Source organism: Ziziphus jujuba, chromosome 7 (genome assembly GCF_031755915.1).
Source record: "Ziziphus jujuba cultivar Dongzao chromosome 7, ASM3175591v1".
Taxonomy (NCBI): domain Eukaryota; kingdom Viridiplantae; phylum Streptophyta; class Magnoliopsida; order Rosales; family Rhamnaceae; genus Ziziphus; species Ziziphus jujuba.
The window spans coordinates 10,903,054-10,921,375 of NC_083385.1; the positions used below are offsets into that span (position 1 = coordinate 10,903,054).

Consider the following 18,322-nt stretch of genomic DNA (forward strand, 5'->3'; position numbering starts at 1 on the left):
TAAAAAGAGGTAAGAAAAATAAATAAAATGTTTAATGAGAAAAGTAAAATATTTATTTATAATTTATTGTTTTAACGACTAATAAATTGAAAGGAAAATGAATTTTTTCATACAGTAATTATAAACGTAATTTTGAAATATTAGAAATGAAAGTTTTTTCTTTTCCATTCATTTTGTCACATATAGAGGGAAAATAAACTTGATTAAAATTTAAAAAATAATTACAATATATATAAGTATTAAAACTTGGGACTTGTGGTTACGAGGTCACTGCACTTTCTGTAAGCTGCTTATATATATATATATATATATATATATAAGTGTTAAAACTTGGGACATGTGGTTAAGAGCCCATCAGTTTGCTATACGCTGCTATCCTGATTTATTATAATTATAACATATATAAGTATTTTATGTTATTTGAGAAAAAATAATATGACTAATTTACAAACTACGTATATTAAAATTAAAATCTGAATTTGGGATCCGTATGTTATGAGCCCACTATGTTTCTTCTGTTCTACCTTGATTTATTATTGTTCTAATATATATATATATATATATACATATTCTTACGTATGTTCTTATGAGGTATGAGATCACCATGTTTCTTCACGTTATCTTGTTTTATTTTAATTATACCTGATGAAATTTTAGTTATGTAATAGTGATCTATGTAATGATTTTAATTTTGTTAAAAGTAGTATGTACACAAATTACCAATAAATTTTATATATGCAATAATTTCCTTCATGAATTCATTCGTATTTATACTTAAATTATTTTCACTTGAAATTACTCATCTTCATGGAAACATATAATATATTATTGTTATTGTTTTTTATTTTTTTATTTTTTTGACCTGTAATTTATTAGTATTATTGTTTTTTTATTCTTATTGTTTTATAGTGTTTTATTATATTTTACTGTGTAATTATTTTATTATTTAAAAAATAATATGGTTAAAACATATTGCCGTAAAAGTCTAAGATTCAAAATTGAAGCCTAAGAATTTATTATAATTATTCCTAATGAAATTTTATGTATGCAATAATGGCCGATGATTATAATTTTGTTAATAATTGTACGTAATCAAATTTCCAATAAATTTTACATATGCAATAATTTTAATATTGGTATGTATCAAGTATCAAACAATAAGAAAAGTAATCTTTTTGAATATTTTTTATGAAATATGCATAATAGATTAATTTCAGCATTAACCAATTTTTTATTTTTTTTTGGCGAATGCATTAACCAATAATTACTTTAGAGTATATTGCACATAATTAAATTGAAAGTTAATTATACAAATAACAATAAGATGTAAAAGTTCACCTAAAAACAATAACATGTAAAAGACGTAAAAGGTCATGACTAAATTCAAGGATACACATAAAGTTGTATATTAGTCTAAGTCCAAAAACAAAAAAACAAAAGGTTGGATATTTGTCAGCTTATCCTAATATTTACCACCTACGATTTTCAATCTTATTCGGCAATTCACCACTTTCAATCGCCAACTTATTAAAAATAAAAATAAAATTTATTCCACGAATATCATTCATTGACCAAGTCAAAGGTCCACGTAACCTTTTTGCCAATTTGGAAGTCTACAAACGCTCTGGTCGTAACGGTACGCGTTCATATTGCTTTCTTTTAGGAACCGGGTTCCGCCAACTCAACGCCAAAAATAGTTGAATGACCAGTGCTCCTCGGCTGGTCACCCTTCACATTACCATATTTACCCCTCGCTTGGCGCGCCGTACAACGTCTTGGGTAATACTACGGACGTTTGGCAATACATAAAAGCTCTTAACTAACCAACGTGGCGCAACATGATTAGTTCTCCAACCAACTACTAATATAATATCAAAGAAACGGGTGTATAAGAAAAAAGAAAAAAGAAAAAAAAAATTTCTATCTGGGACGAAACAACTCCACCGGATCAACCCCAACATTTCCCGGCAGAAGTAAAGAAATTTATCGGAAGCAAGTATATCAATCGTTTTCTCAAGATTTCTCCAATTGTGGGTCCATTACAAACCTTTAAATTGGTAAGCAAGCTCAAGCATTTTGCTTTTTGATATTATAGAAATATAAATTTCCTCTGAGCTCAGCTTCCCTTTTTTTAATATAATTTAATATTCTCCTAATGTTTTAATCGGTCTTACTCTTTCAATCTTTCGGTTGCCTTCACATTTGGGTTTTTTCCTTTATTCCTTTTTGCACTTAAAAAATGATTATAATATTCACTTTTCTCTCTTTATTTTTTGATATCAGGAGGGTCTTTTAGTTTTGATGAGAGCAGAATCCGATGATGAAGAAGAGCTCGTCCAGAGGAGGCCGTATATTCTCGGAAGAGATAAGCTCCCGCGGACAGAAATTCAATAGGCTAAAGAACTCCGAAGACAACGATGCCGAAGATCACTACAACGTAACCAATCATCGTTACAGCGACGCCTCTAGTCCTCTCGATGGCGGAGATTTACCAATGAATTCCGACGAAGCATCCCTTTCTCCTTTCTCCAAATCTCCATGGTCCACACACACCCATCATGATCATATGAATCCACCAGATGGCAACAATTCCTCGTCTAATGTTCTATTGGGTTCGCTTGTCCGTGAAGAAGGCCATATATACTCCTTAACTGCCTCGGGTGATTTGTTGTATACCGGGTCGGATAGCAAGAACATTCGGGTCTGGAAGAACCAGACGGAATATTCGGGTTTCAAATCGAATAGTGGTTTGGTTAAAGCCATTGTCATTTCGGAGGAAAAAATATTCACGGGTCATCAAGATGGAAGGATCCGAGTTTGGAAGGTTTCGGGTAAGAACGATACGAGTCATAAGCGGGTGGCCACACTTCCGACTTTGAAGAATTACATCAAATGCTCGATGAAACCGAGCAACTACGTCGAAGTGAGAAGAAATCGTAGCGTCTTGTGGATCAAACACTTCGACGCCATTTCCTGCCTCAGCCTGAGCGAAGACGGAACGTTGCTTTACTCATCTTCCTGGGACAAAACCTTCAAAGTCTGGAAAATCTCCAATTTCAAGTGTTTAGAATCCGTAACAGCTCACGACGACGCCGTTAACTCTCTCATCACCGGTTTAAACGGTTTGGTTTTCACCGGTTCGGCCGATGGAACAGTCAAAGTTTGGCGGAGAGAGTTACAAGGCAAAGTGACAAAGCATTTCTTTTCCCAAACATTGTTGAAGCAGCAATGCGCCGTGACGGCACTGGCTTTGAATCCCGAAGCCACTTTCGTTTACAGCGGCTCATCGGACGGAATGGTTAACTTTTGGGAGCGCGAGAGGTCGCTGTCACACGGCGGCGTTTTGAAAGGACATACACTGGCGGTTCTTTGCTTGGCCACGGCGGGAAGTTTGGTGGTCAGCGGATCGGCGGACATGTCGATATGCGTGTGGAGGAGAACGGGAAGTGATCACATTTGCTTGTCGATGTTGATGAGCCATACTGGGCCTGTTAAGTGCTTGGCCGTACAAAAAGATCACGGATCGCCACCGGAAGATCAAAGGTGGATCTTGTACAGTGGGAGTTTGGATAAGTCCGTGAAGATGTGGAGGGTGTCGGAGAAAGTGGCTTCCGTTGAACAACCGCCGCCAGCGAAACCGATGAGTTCGACTTCCAGCTTTTCCGCCATGGCAAGAATCGGTTCGAGAAGACATTGATACATATAATTGCAAAATACGTGTGAATATTTGTTGATTCTGATTAGTGATCGTGAATGTCTAATTTGAAGGTTGACTTGAATCAATCAATTATATTTTGTCAGTTGGATTTAAGGTGGAAATTAGGCATGTGTATAAGATTGGATTGAATTAATTCGAATCAATTGGACAAACATGGAGATTTATATACAGTAATTATAAACTTAAAAAATTCTGGAGGGACTCCAATTCAATTATATATATATATATATTTATATATGCATATTTTTTAATAGCACATGGTAGTGTGGGATCCACACAGTGCTGCCACATGGCAATGTTTGATAGAGCCAGCTCATCCATGATTTTTAATGATAGAGTTGGGCTACTTTGCTTTTTTCTAATATTGTTCTGCACGGATTAATTAAGCACTTGCATTATTGCATGCATGCACAACATGCAAATAGTAAAGTTGTGGTAGAGGGAATCTAGAATATGCATGCATGTAACATTTACATTACTGAGAATTCACTAATCTTAAGATCCCAATCAAGTTCAGGCATCCCATTTAGAATTTTCAATTTGAATTTAAATAATAACCATTACTTTATTTAATGATTAAACCATTGCCATAAAATGCTTACTTGTATTTTGTATATATAAATGTTCAATAGAATTTAGATAAATTTTTCTCGAACTATATATTCATGTATTTTCTGTATGTATCCTACGGTTTTCGTAATGGATATTGTAAATGGCAAATCATCATCTTTTACTAGGGGTGTAATTATTTTATGGAACATTAAGTCAGAAAAAGAAAAGTCAGAAACTTTTATGAAACTAGGCTAGTGTAAGAGTCGCACACTCCTCTGCATTTTGATTGTAAATACCAAGCCAAGTTCATCCAGGGTCATTAGTCAAGCCCATGGTCCCTTACTTGGATTTCTAGCTTTTGTTATTAGAAATAGTGCCATTATGATTCCTCGCATATTTTGATATGTATTCATGTCGGAATGAAAATGGCCCGATAAGCTCTTTGGAAGGGGGTGACTAGTTGGCGAATTGTTGGGCTAGACCACTAGCATAGGTGAGAACTTTTAATAGCGTGCTTGTAAACCTCTCTGCTGTTCTCTCCATCGAGACCGAATAAAACAAACGCATTTCCATTTCATCGTATTGTTGCCTTATTTACTGACCATTTTCTAACGATTGTGTAATTATATGGTTTATTTTATTGCTTGCTTGGTGCATGCACAATAATAATATCATGTCGGTTATTTGCTTACGAGGGACATTAACGGTTGGCTTACTACCCGCGAGGGGCAAGTAAGCACCGCACGGCCCCGTTGTACGCTTAGAACGGTGGGACCGTGACAGTTGGTATCAGAGCAAGGTTGGGAGTCACTCGCATAAGATGCCGAAACTGACAAACGAAATACGGTTCGATAACATCGACCAGCAACTCGGGGAGCTTGCTGGCGTTGTGAATGCACATATTAGAGGCCACAACTGGCAGGAGGCCTTCGAAAAGATGGAGACGCTCGATGACCTAGCCAGTCGAGTGAGCGCACTCGAGAGGAATCAAACCCCGTGGAACAATACCGGCCCTTCGAGCTCTACTGCGAGCGAGCGAGATGGAGTAGTGGAAAAGGCCATAGAGAGATTGATGACTACGGTCAACGAACTGACGGAGGATTTTCGAGCCACCGTGGAAGCATTAAAGATGGAAATGAGGCAAATAAACACCAAGCTCGCCATTACCATGCGAGCGGTAGAAAATCGACGTGCTGTCCCAATGGGCGGGGACTATGGACGAATGAAAGTGCCCGAACCCCGAGCGTATGGAGGGGCACGAGATGCGAAGGAACTTGAAAACTTTTTGTTTGATATGGAACAATATTTTCGAGCAATAAAACCGAATTCGGAGAAAACGAAAGTGACCATGGCTACAATGTACCTAACCAATGATGCAAAACTGTGGTGGCGATCTAAATACGAAGATATCAAAAACAACAGATGCATCATTGACACATGGGACCAGTTACAGAAGGAACTCCAGAGCCAATTCCTTCCCGAGAACGTGGACTACATTGCTCGGCGACATTTGAGAGAATTGAGATAGACCGGTAATGTAAGGGACTACGTGAAAGCTTTCTCAGCACTCATGCTCGATATACGCGATATGTCTGAGAAGGATAAGCTCTTCTACTTCCTGGAAGGGCTGAAACCTTGGGCTAGGACTGAACTTCAACGACAGAGAGTACAAGACTTAGCCTCACCGCTAGGCGCAGTGTAGCGCCTAATGGACTACTCAACAGAGAGCCCCATCAATAGAAGGTCCCAACCGCCTCTTTCGAATGCCAATAGCGGTAGACCCTTCAGGCCTACCACTCTCACAAGACCTGGGGGAAGCGACAATAGAAAACCTTCGAACACGAGAGAGCCTCCACTGCAGAACCCCAATGCATTCGGATTTAGACCTCCACTTTTGACATGTTTCCTATGTAATGGTCCCCACAGAGTGGGCGAATGCCCCCATAAGACCGCTCTTAGTGCTCTACAAGCATCTATTCGCTCCCAAGAGCATGAAGGAGGGCGAGAGGAGGTAGTAGAAGAAGGAGAAGACGACGCACAAGTGGGAGCACTGAGATTCTTGAATGCCCTTAATGGACAGGTCGTTCAGGCCAGGAAGACCAACGAGAAAGGTCTTATGTTTGTGGATATGGCGATAAATGGAAAGGCCGCAAAGAGTGTGATGGTGGACACAGGTGCCACCCACAACTTTTGTTCAGAAATTGAAGCTCAAAGGTTTGGCCTACGCTTACATGTCGAACATATTCGAATGGTATTCCAGAGACTCCGAGAAAATCAATTATTTGTGAAGAAGGAAAAATGTGCATTTGGCAGGAGACGAATCAAGCTTTTAGGACACATCATCGAGGAAGGGAAGATCCGTATGGACATGGAGAAGGTAAAAGCCATCAAAGAGTGGAAAACTCCCACTAACGTGAAAGAACTTAGATCATTTATGGGATTGGCAAATTACTACCGTCGTTTCGTAAAAGGGTACTCGAAGGAAGCAACTCCCCTAACGGAATTGCTAAAGAAGGAGGTGCCTTGGGAGTGGAGCAAGGAATGTGAGGGCGCATTCCAAGATCTAAAGGAAGATATGATGAAAGACTCGGTGTTGGCCTTGCCGGACATCACAAGGCCCTTCGAAGTCCAAACCGATGCATCTGACTTCGCTTTAGGTGGAGTCCTACTCTAAGATGGTCATCCTGTCGCCTACGAAAGCAGGAAGTTATCAGCGGCAGAAAGAAACTATACGGCTCAAGAAAAGGAGATGCTTGCCGTAATTCATTGTTTAAGAACCTGGAGGCACTACTTGTTGGGGTCAAGCTTTGTAGTAAAGACTGATAACTCAGCCGTCAGTCACTTCCTTACACAACCAAAACTAACCCCAAAACAAGCTCGTTGGCAGGAATTCATTGCGGAGTTTGACCTTCATTTCGAGCACAAAGCGGGGACCAAAAACCAGGCGGCGGATGCCCTAAGTTGTAAGACGGAGCTTGCGGCACTAAGGGTGTTGACTAACATGGCTGCGAGTACTATCGCGAATTCAATGCGAGAGCTGATAAAGCAGCATCTAGGGGGAGATCAATGTGCCCAGAATATCCTCAAACTGTGTAAGGACGGAAAAACTCGTCAATTTTGGGAGGAAGATGGCTTACTATGAACAAAAGGAAACATGTTATTTGTCCCGAAGGCTGGAGATCTAAGAAAGATGTTAATGAGAGAATGCCATGACACTCTGTGGGCTGGACATCCGAGGTGGCAGAGGACGCATGCCTTAATCAAACAGGGATATTATTGGCCACAGATGCGTGACGATATTATGGACTACATCCGAACCTGTCTTGTATGCCAACAGGACAAAGTTGAGAGGCAAAAACCACCAGGGCTGTTGGAACCTCTATTCGTCCCATCACGCCCATGGGAGAGGTGTCAATCGATTTCATCACCAACCTTCCAAAGATCGGGGATCTTTCAAGTATTTTGGTTATTGTGGATCGATTCTCAAAATATGCAACATTCATCCCTGCCTCAAAGCATTGTACGGCAGAGGAAACCGCCCGCTTATTCTTCAAGTTTGTGGTGAAATATTAGGGTGTGCCCCGACACATTGTAAGCGATAGAGATGCAAAGTTCACGGGATCTTTCTGGACAGAACTATTCAAGCTTCTTGGGTCCCAGGTCAACATTTCCTCCAGTTATCACCCGCAAACGGATGGACAGACGGAAAGATTCAATGGCATGTTGGAGGAGTACCTACGACACTTTATTAGTGCCAACCAGAAGAATTGGGCGCAACTCCTTGATGTAGCTCAATTCTGCTTCAACGCACAGAAGGGATCTCCCACAAGTAAGTGCCCATTAGAAATAGTTAACGGCCAGAAGCCCTTACTTCCACACACAGTCGATGAGTACCAAGGCAAGAACCCAAGGGCTTTCAACTTCACCAAAGAGTGGAAGAACAACATGGAAATAGCCAAGGCCTACTTGGAGAAGGTGGCAAATCGGATGAAGAAATGGGCAAACAAAGACCGGCGATCCCTAGAGTTCAGTGCGGGGGATATGGTGATGGTTAAGCTAACTCGAGAGCAATTTCGCTGGCTAAGGGATAGATAGCCCAGGTTGATGAGAAAATATGAGGGACCAATGCCGATCATTGCTAAAGTAGGGAGGGCATCGTATAAGGTGGTTACCCCAGGATGGATGAGAGTGCATCCGGTATTCCACGTCAGCAACCTCAAGCCGTACTACGTCGACAAGGAGGATCCAGCGCTCAACACTCTAGCAAGAGCCGAAGTCAAGACCAAGCTGCCGAAGACAACCAAGGAAGTGGAAGAGATACTTGCAGAAAGGACCAGAGGTGTACATCGACAGCCAGTACGAGAGTACCTCATCAAGTGGAAGGGACTAGGAGAAGAAGAAACCAGCTGGGAGAAGGAAGGCAACTTGGCACCCTACAAGCAGCAGATCGAGGAGTTCAAAGCAGCGGAGTCATCGAGGGCGTCTATAGAATGAGTGGGGGAGGATGTAAGAGTCGCACACTCCTCCGCATTTTGATTGTAAATACCAAGCCAAGTTCATCCAGGGTCATTAGTCAAGCCCATGGTCACTTGCTTGGATTTCTAGCTTTTGTTATTCGAAATAGTGTCATTATGATTCCTCGCATATTTTGATATGTATTCCTATCGGAATGAAAATGGCCCGATAAGCTCTTTGGAGGGGGATGGCTAGTCGACGAGTTGTTGTGCTAGACCACTAGCATAGGTGAGAACTTTTAATAGCGTGCTTGTAAACCTCTTTGCTATTCTTTCCATCGAAACCGAATAAAACGAATGCATTTCCATTTCATCGTATTGTTGCCTTGTTTACTGACCTTTTTTCTAACGATTGTGTGATTACATGCTTTATTTTATTAATTGCTTGGTGCATGCATAATACTAATATTGTGTGGGTTATTTGCTTGCGAGGAACATTAGCGGTTGGCTTGCTACCCGCGAGGGGCAAGTAAGCACCGCACGACCCCGTTATATGCTTAGAATGGTGGGACCGTGACAGCTAACTTGTGCTTAATATCATAGCCCATAGATATATATATATATTTTTTTTGGTAGAAATATCATAGCCGATATGGAAAAATTCGAATCATATGCCACTACATATATGCGTAGATAGATACATACTTAATATATATATATATATATATATATGCGTAGATAGATACATACCTTTTTTTCCTTACTGGATATTTGAGAGTTGTGAGGCCGACTTTGACACTTTGTCCTGCCGGTAAGATAAGAATTCACGCGTAGCATGCGTGACAGAAATCTTCACAGTCTTGGAAGGATACATTATTGGGCATTTCACTTTTATATTCTTTATTAATTATTGATTATGATATTTAGGTGAGAGAAATGTCCTCTATGTAACCTTTTTTCTCCATTGATATGTCGTAATTTAGACTTGGGATGAGTTACACATATACCATATAAAAGATAACCGATCCACCATGGCTGCCAGAGTCAATGACGAAAATAAAATCAATTTAATTTGTTGCTTAGGTTTCAAGACTATTTTTTTTTTCTAGCCCCCAAAAAAAAAAAAAAAAGACTATTTAAAAAGAGAAAAGAGACGGAAAGATAAATTATTGCAGATATGCTCTTATTCGGTGCGTGTCCAAGCTGGTATATGAACATATACATAAAAGACTTGCACAGATTACAGAATTGTTACGAGATGAAACATGGAAAATAGCATAAATGAATTAAATTTTATTTTTTGTTTGGTAGATAATTCGAAAAAATATTAAAATAAACATTAATACCAGTAAAATTAATATTATTTTGCCCTTTTTTTCTCGTACTAATATCTGATTGAGATGAAAAAAAAAAAAAATAATAATAATATATAGAGCAACGTTAGTATCTAGTACTTCCTCCCCTTTCTTAATTTTTATTTAAATTTTTTGGACCTGAGGGGCTTTCTATACATCCATATTTGCCTTCAAACCGTGAAATTCTCTTCTTTTTCCATTCCATCCAAAAAAGGGTAAAAAAAAAAAAAAAAAAAACTATTTTTTCTTGCTTATCCTCTTGATTTGTTTTATTCAGCTCATCTCTCAGCTCTGCTACCAGACATTCAGAGCTCGGAATGATGGTTTATCGTGTTTATTTCAAACCAAATAGTAATTGATAGATGATTACATGCAATTATATCCGATGTGGAACCACAAATTGGAAAAGAGCGCATGCATTTTTTTACTTGTAATGAAGGGGATTGTTGGGCTTGCGACTTCAATTTTCTGTTCTAGTTTCATACTACAATAATAATTTAATATATTAGCTTGTATGTATATATAATAACCATAAGCAAATTGTAAGATCAAATTATTATTTTTATATAACATTAAAAAAAAAAAATCATAATAGACATACACCAACCTCTTCTTGCAAAAAGAAAAATAAAAATAAGAAGACATACACCAACCTCCATTTGATATTGAAGTACACATATATTTAATCTATAATTTATGGAAATATCGAATTCGATTCATATGTGTTTGTGTGCAGAGGATGGGCTAATAGTCAATTTTCAGTAACTTTAAAAATCAAACTTATAATTGATAAAGCTGATTTGATGAGGGAAAGGTAACATTTTTTCAAAGCTTAAAAAAAGTGACATTAGCAGACAAAAGGGGTACAATAGGCAATTAATCTTCTATTAATTAAAAAATAATAAAAACGAAATGATAGCACGAATATGAGAAGGCAAACGTGACATAAGGTTTCTTTATTTATTTTTAAAAGGATGGTGACATATGGTTCCTATATGGACCGATTCCAAAGGGTTTAGCAAATCTACAAGAATGCTTAATGAAATTAGCAAGATAAAGACTTTTATTTTATTTTTATGAATAGCAAAATAAAGACAATACTGTACATGACGTGTGTATGCAAATTCCTTTTAACTACTGTGGAGTACCTTAAAATAAAGCAGGTGATGAAATTTAAACTATATAAAGCCAGTATGGCGCCAAAGCCTCTACATGTTTTTTAACACACAAAAATTAACATAATATTCACTAAAAAACAAGACGAAAATTTGTATTTATATTTAAATTAAGAAGTGACAGATTTTTTTTTATGTTAAAATACTGGACTCATTTTGTCTCCTTCATCTTTATTGCATCTATTCCCATATCCACAAAAGATTTTCATGTTAATTGTTAAATGCATAACGAAGATATTATCGGCACGCACAATTAATTAAAGAAGCAACAATATTAACGAATAATTATACAATTTAAGCACGCAAATGACCATGGTCTTGGAGAATTGAAGAGTGATTAATATTGCTGCTGCAAAACGAGGGACCCCAAAAGTTAGGTAGGGACCTAAAAATCCTTCTGTCAAGTAACAAAGTCACAAACGGTGACTATTGTGGGACCTGCAATATAAGACCTGTAAAATTCATATCACAGCAGGTAACCAAACGAAGAAAATTTTCGAATCCTGGTTCCTCACGCTAACTCAAATAAGGATAACCAGAAATGAAAAATAACAATTATAAAATTGTGGAATCCGATCCGATTAAGCTATAGAAAATTCGCAGGCTTCAGTTGGCAAAAACTTGAACCAAGCCATATATGACGAGAACCACGATTTGAACCATAGTGCTAATGTGGTCCTCTCCAATTCCATCATCCAGAACAGAAAAAGACAAAAGTACCCCCAATCTCCAACCCACATGTCGTTTCCTTTCATGACCGCACCTCTAGTACCTTTGGTCCAACAACCATCCAAAAAAAGTAAAGAAACACTGAAGAAAAAGTATAAAAGATTCCAATCCAAACCCGGCTGCTGTTCTTTTTAATTTTTAAATTTTTTTTTCCTTCTAAATTTTATTTTATTTATTTATTATTTATTTTTTTAAAATTATTTTCTTCCGTTGTCTTTTTCATCACTCTCACACTTCCACCCACAACCTTCCCAACACATTTTCCTCCTTTCCAAACGCCATCCACCACCCGGTGTCTTTGGATTTCACAATATTTGTCTTTCTCTTTACCATTTTTCCCTTTCCTCCTCCCTCCTCCCTCCTCTTTTTCCTACATTTGATCTGAATTTCAAAATTACTCTCTCATATTCGGAGGATTTTTTTCATTTCTCTTTACCAATTTTCTAGTTCTGTAAACTTTTTTTTCTTTTTTTTGTTTTTTTAAAGTAATCAGTTTTGAATGCTATACTATTTTCTTTCTTTAATGGAAACAGTAGATTCAAATTTGGTTTTGTTATCGAGATTTTTCCCAATCTCTAGCTTCGCTTCCAATTTTACGCTACAGAAGTTGGTATAGAGCTCCTATTTAGATGATTGTGTTTTCTGCTGCTTTGTTAGGTGTTTGGTGTTCGTTTTCAGGTTAGGGTTTGTGTTATATTGCTAATCCTAGAGCAAAAATGCCACCGGAGGGCACGGCGGTCTCCGGCACTAACGATGGGGTCCAGGTCCAGTATTCGTTTGCTATGGAGTACAATGGCCCTCCAGTGGCCTACGATCTTCCTCGGGCCGTCCCCATCAACGTCGAGCGAATTCCGGTCGCCGCAGTGGTCGCTCAGGTCCCGTTAACCAATAGATTGTCGTTGCCGGTGGTCCAACCGGTATTAGCTCCGGCTTCTCTGAGCAAATCATTCTCCAAAGAGCTAAAACCGCTCGGTTGTCCTAAATCTACTGTTTCTCCAACTTCCGTGATCGCCTTCGATCGGACTCACGGCGATGCCGGAGATTGCGAATCTTCGAAAGAATTAGAAATAGATTTAGGCTCCGGAACCTCAGTTTCCCCGACATCCGTGATTGCTTTCGAAGAGAGAGCTTCGGAGAATCGCAGTGTCGGTTGCTTGTTGTCCGGCGAGCTGAGCAGCTCGGGTTTGTTAGAGTTTTCGAATGGGCATTTCGGGTCAGGCGAGCTATCGGACGTGGCTAACAGCTCGAGGGTATTAGGGTCATCTTCGATCAGCCACGACCACTCCCAGGAGTTGTTAGTTGGAGCTGGGAGCTCCGGCACAATAGAGTTTTCCGACAGTTTTGATAAATCACGTGGGAGTTCAAGTGCGTTGAGGGCTTCGACTGGCGGGAAAGACAGTTTAGACTTCAACGAACTGAACCAACTACCTGATTGGGCTTCAACTGAATCGGTTACGAGCTTGGACTACCCGTCGTCCCGAGTCTCTTCTGTAAAAGCCATCCACTGCAACAATGCACCCCGCTCTGACGTAAAACGTCAGCAAGTAGTGAAGTTTCGTGATATGGAGCCTGATGATGCTATTGGTGCAGGAAGAGATGAGCCCGAAAGTACCCACCATGCCAAGAGAGAAGCTCAACTGAAGGGAAAGAAAGGTTCTTGTTATCGATGCTTTAAGGGCAACCGATTCACCGAGAAGGAGATTTGCATTGTTTGCGATGCTAAGTATTGCAGTGGCTGTGTTCTTCGGGCTATGGGGTCGATGCCTGAAGGTCGGAAATGCGTTTCTTGCATAGGGAATGCCATTGATGAATCCAAACGCGGGAATTTGGGGAAGTGCTCTCGGATGCTTAAGCGGCTTTTGAATGAATTGGAGGTTCAGCAGATAATGAAAGCCGAGAAGTTTTGTGAAGCAAATCAGTTGCCGTCCCAATATATATCTGTGAATGGAGAACCTCTTAGTCATGAGGAACTTCTTGTGCTGCAAACTTGCCCTAACCCACCCAAGAAGTTAAAACCAGGAAACTACTGGTATGATAAAGTATCTGGTCTTTGGGGAAAGGTGAATATGGTTTTCTTTGGAAGCATTTTCCTTTCTTCTTTGTGTTAGTTTCTGCGTATTTCATCATTATGAAGTTTTTTTCTTTTTTGTCTTTCTTGAATTTAACAGGAAGGTCAGAAGCCTTCGAAGGTAATTAGTCCCCATCTCAATGTTGGTGGTCCAATCAGCGCAGATGCTAGCAATGGTAACACCCAAGTTTTCATAAATGGTCGGGAAATTACGAAGGTGGAGCTTCGGATGTTGCAGGTGAAGTTAATTAATGCGCAAGATTGTTGAAGAAATTTGTTAGTGTTTTTTTTGTCTTATTTAGACTCTTTCTTCAAAATTGCAGTTGGCTGGTGTTCAATGTGCTGGTAATCCACACTTTTGGGTGAATGAGGATGGATCATACCAAGAAGAGGGACAAAAGAATACTAAAGGGTTTATCTGGGGAAAGGTACACTTGATCGAGTGATAACTTTCTTTTGTTTTCTGGTTTGAAGAAATTTTACCCTATTCTATATTCATGTATTTTGAAATTATTGATTAATTCTCAGGCTGGAACAAAACTTGTCTGTGCTGTCTTATCGCTGCCAGTCCCTTCTAAAGTGTCAAGTTCTTCTGAAGAACCAATGAGCAATCTGGTTAGCAGAGCTGTTCCTGACTACCTTGAGCATAGAACGCTTCAGAAGATTCTTTTAGTGGGATGTAATGGATCTGGAACAAGTACTATATTCAAGCAGGTAGTTGTTCTGTACAAACTTTATCTCCAAATTCATTGCGCTTGAAATTCTGATTATACGAAGATTTATATATCTGTTGTGAAAATGCAACTTTAAAATTAATTTCTGCCACACCGCGTCAAATTTGAGGTAATCAATGTTTTGTATTAAAATATAGGTCCAAGTTTATGATTTTTGGCAATGCACGTGTGTAATTTATTATTAGTAATGAGGATTTTATACTATTGCAATCCTTTGTAAAATGGGTATGTTAAGTAATATATTTTATTTGTAGGAAACTTGGTGGTTTGTCCAAATCTGGTTTCTGCTTATGCTTTTGGTTTAGTGATGGCTTATGGATTTGTTGTTATCTTGCTTCTTGAAGTGTTAGTTTTAGTTATGGCTTCTTGCTCATACCTAATCTTTAGTAATATGAGTTCTTGCTATAAGCCAGGTGAATAAAGCTTAAAATAAACTTTTAATTTGATAAAATTGTGTCTGTTTACCAAATTAATTGTTCCTTTCAGGCTAAGATTCTATATAAAGATATTCCTTTTCCTGAGGATGAGCGAGAAACCATCAAGCAGACCATCCAAAGCAATGTTTATGGCTATCTTGGTATACTTCTTGAGGGCCGTGAGCGTTTTGAAGATGAAATTTTGGCTGAGACAAAGAAGCAACAATCTTCTTCTGGAATGGATTCCATTGGTACCATTTCATTATCTCGTTTAATCCTTTTTCATCTTCTCTTTAACATGCTTCATGCTTTAATTGCCTCACAATTGTTTTCTTTTCCCTATTGTATATGGATATGCATCTAAAGAAATAAGTTGCATCTTTCAAGGATGCACATGTTAAGATAATTTTAGCGTTCTGTGGACATGATAATTTCAATTTGTAGGTGTTGCATATGATTCTTCAACAAATTTGCTTTCTTTTAATAGAAACAAGTGATATTTGACAGCTGGATAGTAATTTAAGTAAATACATAAATGTTTACTGGATTTCAATGCCTGTATCTGTTTATTTATTCTTTTGTTCATTAATGAATCTATAGTGCTTCTTTGTCAAGTTTCGGTTCTGATATACTGGATGGTAATCACTGAATCACAAATATGCCTGAAATGAGGTTTTGTTTGTCAACAGGAAACCCTGGTGATGATGATGCCAAAAACCTGTATTCCATTGGCCCAAGGCTGAAATCATTCTCTGATTGGCTTCTCAAGACTATGGTCTCAGGCAATCTGGAAGCCATTTTTCCAGCTGCTACGCGTGAGTATGCACCGTTGGTTGAGGAGTTGTGGAATGATGCAGCTATTCAGGCCACATACAAGAGGAGAAGTGAGTTGGAAATGCTACCTAGCATCGCCAGTTATTTCCTAGAGAAGGTAAGATCATGCTATGTGAACCTTTGTTTCTTAATTAACTGTTGAACCGTGTTATACTTTTTCTTTTCAACAACAACTAGCTTTTGTTTCCAATAAAATAAAAATAAACTAGCTTTGGTTAATATGTACTGAACTTCAAGTTCATTTGGAGACATATTTTCTAGTCATTTGTGGCATAAAAATTGCAATGCACAATTTCTATAGGAATGATAGAATTGATTGTACGACACTGTGTAATCATAATGGTGTTTTGGATGTCGTCATTTTCCCCTTTTAGTTATTAGCTATGGTGGGTAAAGTCAAAGGAAAGCTGAATACAACAATAGTATTGCTTGAAGTGGTATTAGTTCTTAGAATCTTCCATAGTAACAAAGCAAACTAGGATAATGAGCATATAGCAAGCATGAAAGATGTTTCATTCTATGTCACTATCTGCTCTCCCAATATTCATATTTTCTCTGAGTCCACTTTGCATTTAAGGCTATTGGCCAGGGGTTCCATGGGTTGTATGTCCTTGATCCAAACTGAATAATTGTAGAAACAAATAGTCCTGATCTTAAAATAAACTTCCCTAATAAAAGGATATCTGCTACAGATTAATGGAACACTTTCTTTGGTGGAGAGAGTATCATATCATTCTTTGGATAGGTTTAGTTTGTTAAAGTTAAGCATTTTGCTGACGCTTGAAAATTTTTCCATAAGACATATCCTTTTTGCTCAAGGAAGAAGCAGATGAGTATAAAAAGGTGGTCTTTGACTGATTCATTGGTGCTCAAAGTAGGGTTAATGAATGAAGTCAATTGGAGATGTTAATAAGCCAAAGTTCGAGAAAGCATTTCTAACCTGTATTAGTCAGTTTCTCTATAGGCTAATTTTTTTTAAAGTTCCTTATTGCTTGTAATTATGTGGGATAAATACTTCATGAACTTTATGCACTTCATTTTTGATGTCTCTAACATGGTTACTCTTATTTTTCAGGCTGTTGATGTTTTGAGAGTTGACTATGAACCTTCAGATTTAGATATCCTATATGCAGAGGGTGTTACTTCATCAAATGGGCTCTCTTGTGTGGACTTCTCATTTCCCCAGCCAGATTCTGATGAAGATATTGATCCTGCTGATCGACATGATCATTTGCTTAGGTTGGTACCAGGTGTAATAGAGTATGATGTGCAGTGGTTCTCTTGTATGTGTGTGTATATTATACACATGCCTGGGATTGGATTCATATAGATGCCTAATGTGTCTCAGTGTTTGTTCTCATATGCATGTTTCATTGGCCCTAGTGAGAATCACTTGTATTCTAGATTAATTCCTATATGTTCTAAATTTGGTATCCTCATTATCCAGTAAATTAGGCATTCTATATTGTGCAGTTCTTATTCCTAATGAACGTTAAACAATTCTACCCTGCTTTGATGGGTTTTTTTCTTTTTTCATTGACCTTTCATTTATGTGGATGTTTCTTAGGTACCAACTTATAAGAGTACATGCAAGAGGACTTGGAGAAAACTGCAAGTGGCTTGAGATGTTTGAAGACATTGGAATGATCATCTTCTGTGTTGCTTTGAGTGATTATGATCAGGTTTCTACTGATGGGAATGGGATTTTCACTAACAGGATCTTGCTAGCAAGGAGATTCTTTGAAAGCATTGTAACTCATCCAACCTTTGATCAGATGGACTTCCTTCTGATACTAAACAAATTCGATTTGTTCGAGGAAAAGATAGAACGGATACCATTGACCGAATGTGACTGGTTCAATGATTTCCATCCAGTGATGAGCCGTCATCGCCCCAACACCAACAGCATCAATAGCAGTCCTTCACTGGGTCAGCTTGCTTGTCACTACATAGGAGTGAAGTTCAAGAGGCTGTACTCATCTCTAACAGGGAGAAAGCTGTTTGTTTCTGTTGTGAGGGGATTGGAACCTAAGAGTGTGGATGCATCTCTTAAATATGGTAGGGAGATTTTGAAATGGTACGAAGATAAATCTGACTTTGGCTACAGTGAATACTCAATGTTTAGCACTGAGGGGAGCTCCTCTTCTCACTGATGTTTTAGATTGGGAAAAAGGCTTGTAAATGGGTTCTATTCGTGTGACGTTTTTCTCTGCCAGTGTAAATAATATTGGCTTGTAAATGAGCAATAGAAGATTCGCTATTTTCAATCCCTTGTCATGATAATCAG

At 38.5% G+C, this 18,322-nt stretch overlaps 2 protein-coding genes across 2 annotated transcripts; both read left to right on the forward strand.

Moving 5' to 3' along the window:
- Nucleotides 1–1,868: 1,868 nt before the first annotated feature.
- LOC107424740 (protein JINGUBANG) lies at nucleotides 1,869–3,955 on the forward strand. The gene is made up of 2 exons (XM_016034600.4): nucleotides 1,869–2,057; nucleotides 2,284–3,955. Exon 2 carries the CDS (start codon nucleotides 2,318–2,320, stop codon nucleotides 3,695–3,697), a length of 1,380 nt encoding a protein of 459 aa, XP_015890086.2. The 5' UTR covers nucleotides 1,869–2,057; nucleotides 2,284–2,317; the 3' UTR covers nucleotides 3,698–3,955.
- Nucleotides 3,956–12,181: 8,226 nt separating this feature from the next.
- On the forward strand, nucleotides 12,182–18,302 carry LOC107424746 (extra-large guanine nucleotide-binding protein 1). The gene is made up of 8 exons (XM_016034603.4): nucleotides 12,182–14,043; nucleotides 14,152–14,289; nucleotides 14,375–14,479; nucleotides 14,580–14,765; nucleotides 15,272–15,452; nucleotides 15,891–16,132; nucleotides 17,111–17,274; nucleotides 17,603–18,302. The coding sequence occupies exons 1-8, from the start codon at nucleotides 12,700–12,702 to the stop codon at nucleotides 18,186–18,188; spliced, it is 2,946 nt and encodes a 981-aa protein (XP_015890089.3). The 5' UTR covers nucleotides 12,182–12,699; the 3' UTR covers nucleotides 18,189–18,302.
- Nucleotides 18,303–18,322: the final 20 nt, after the last annotated feature.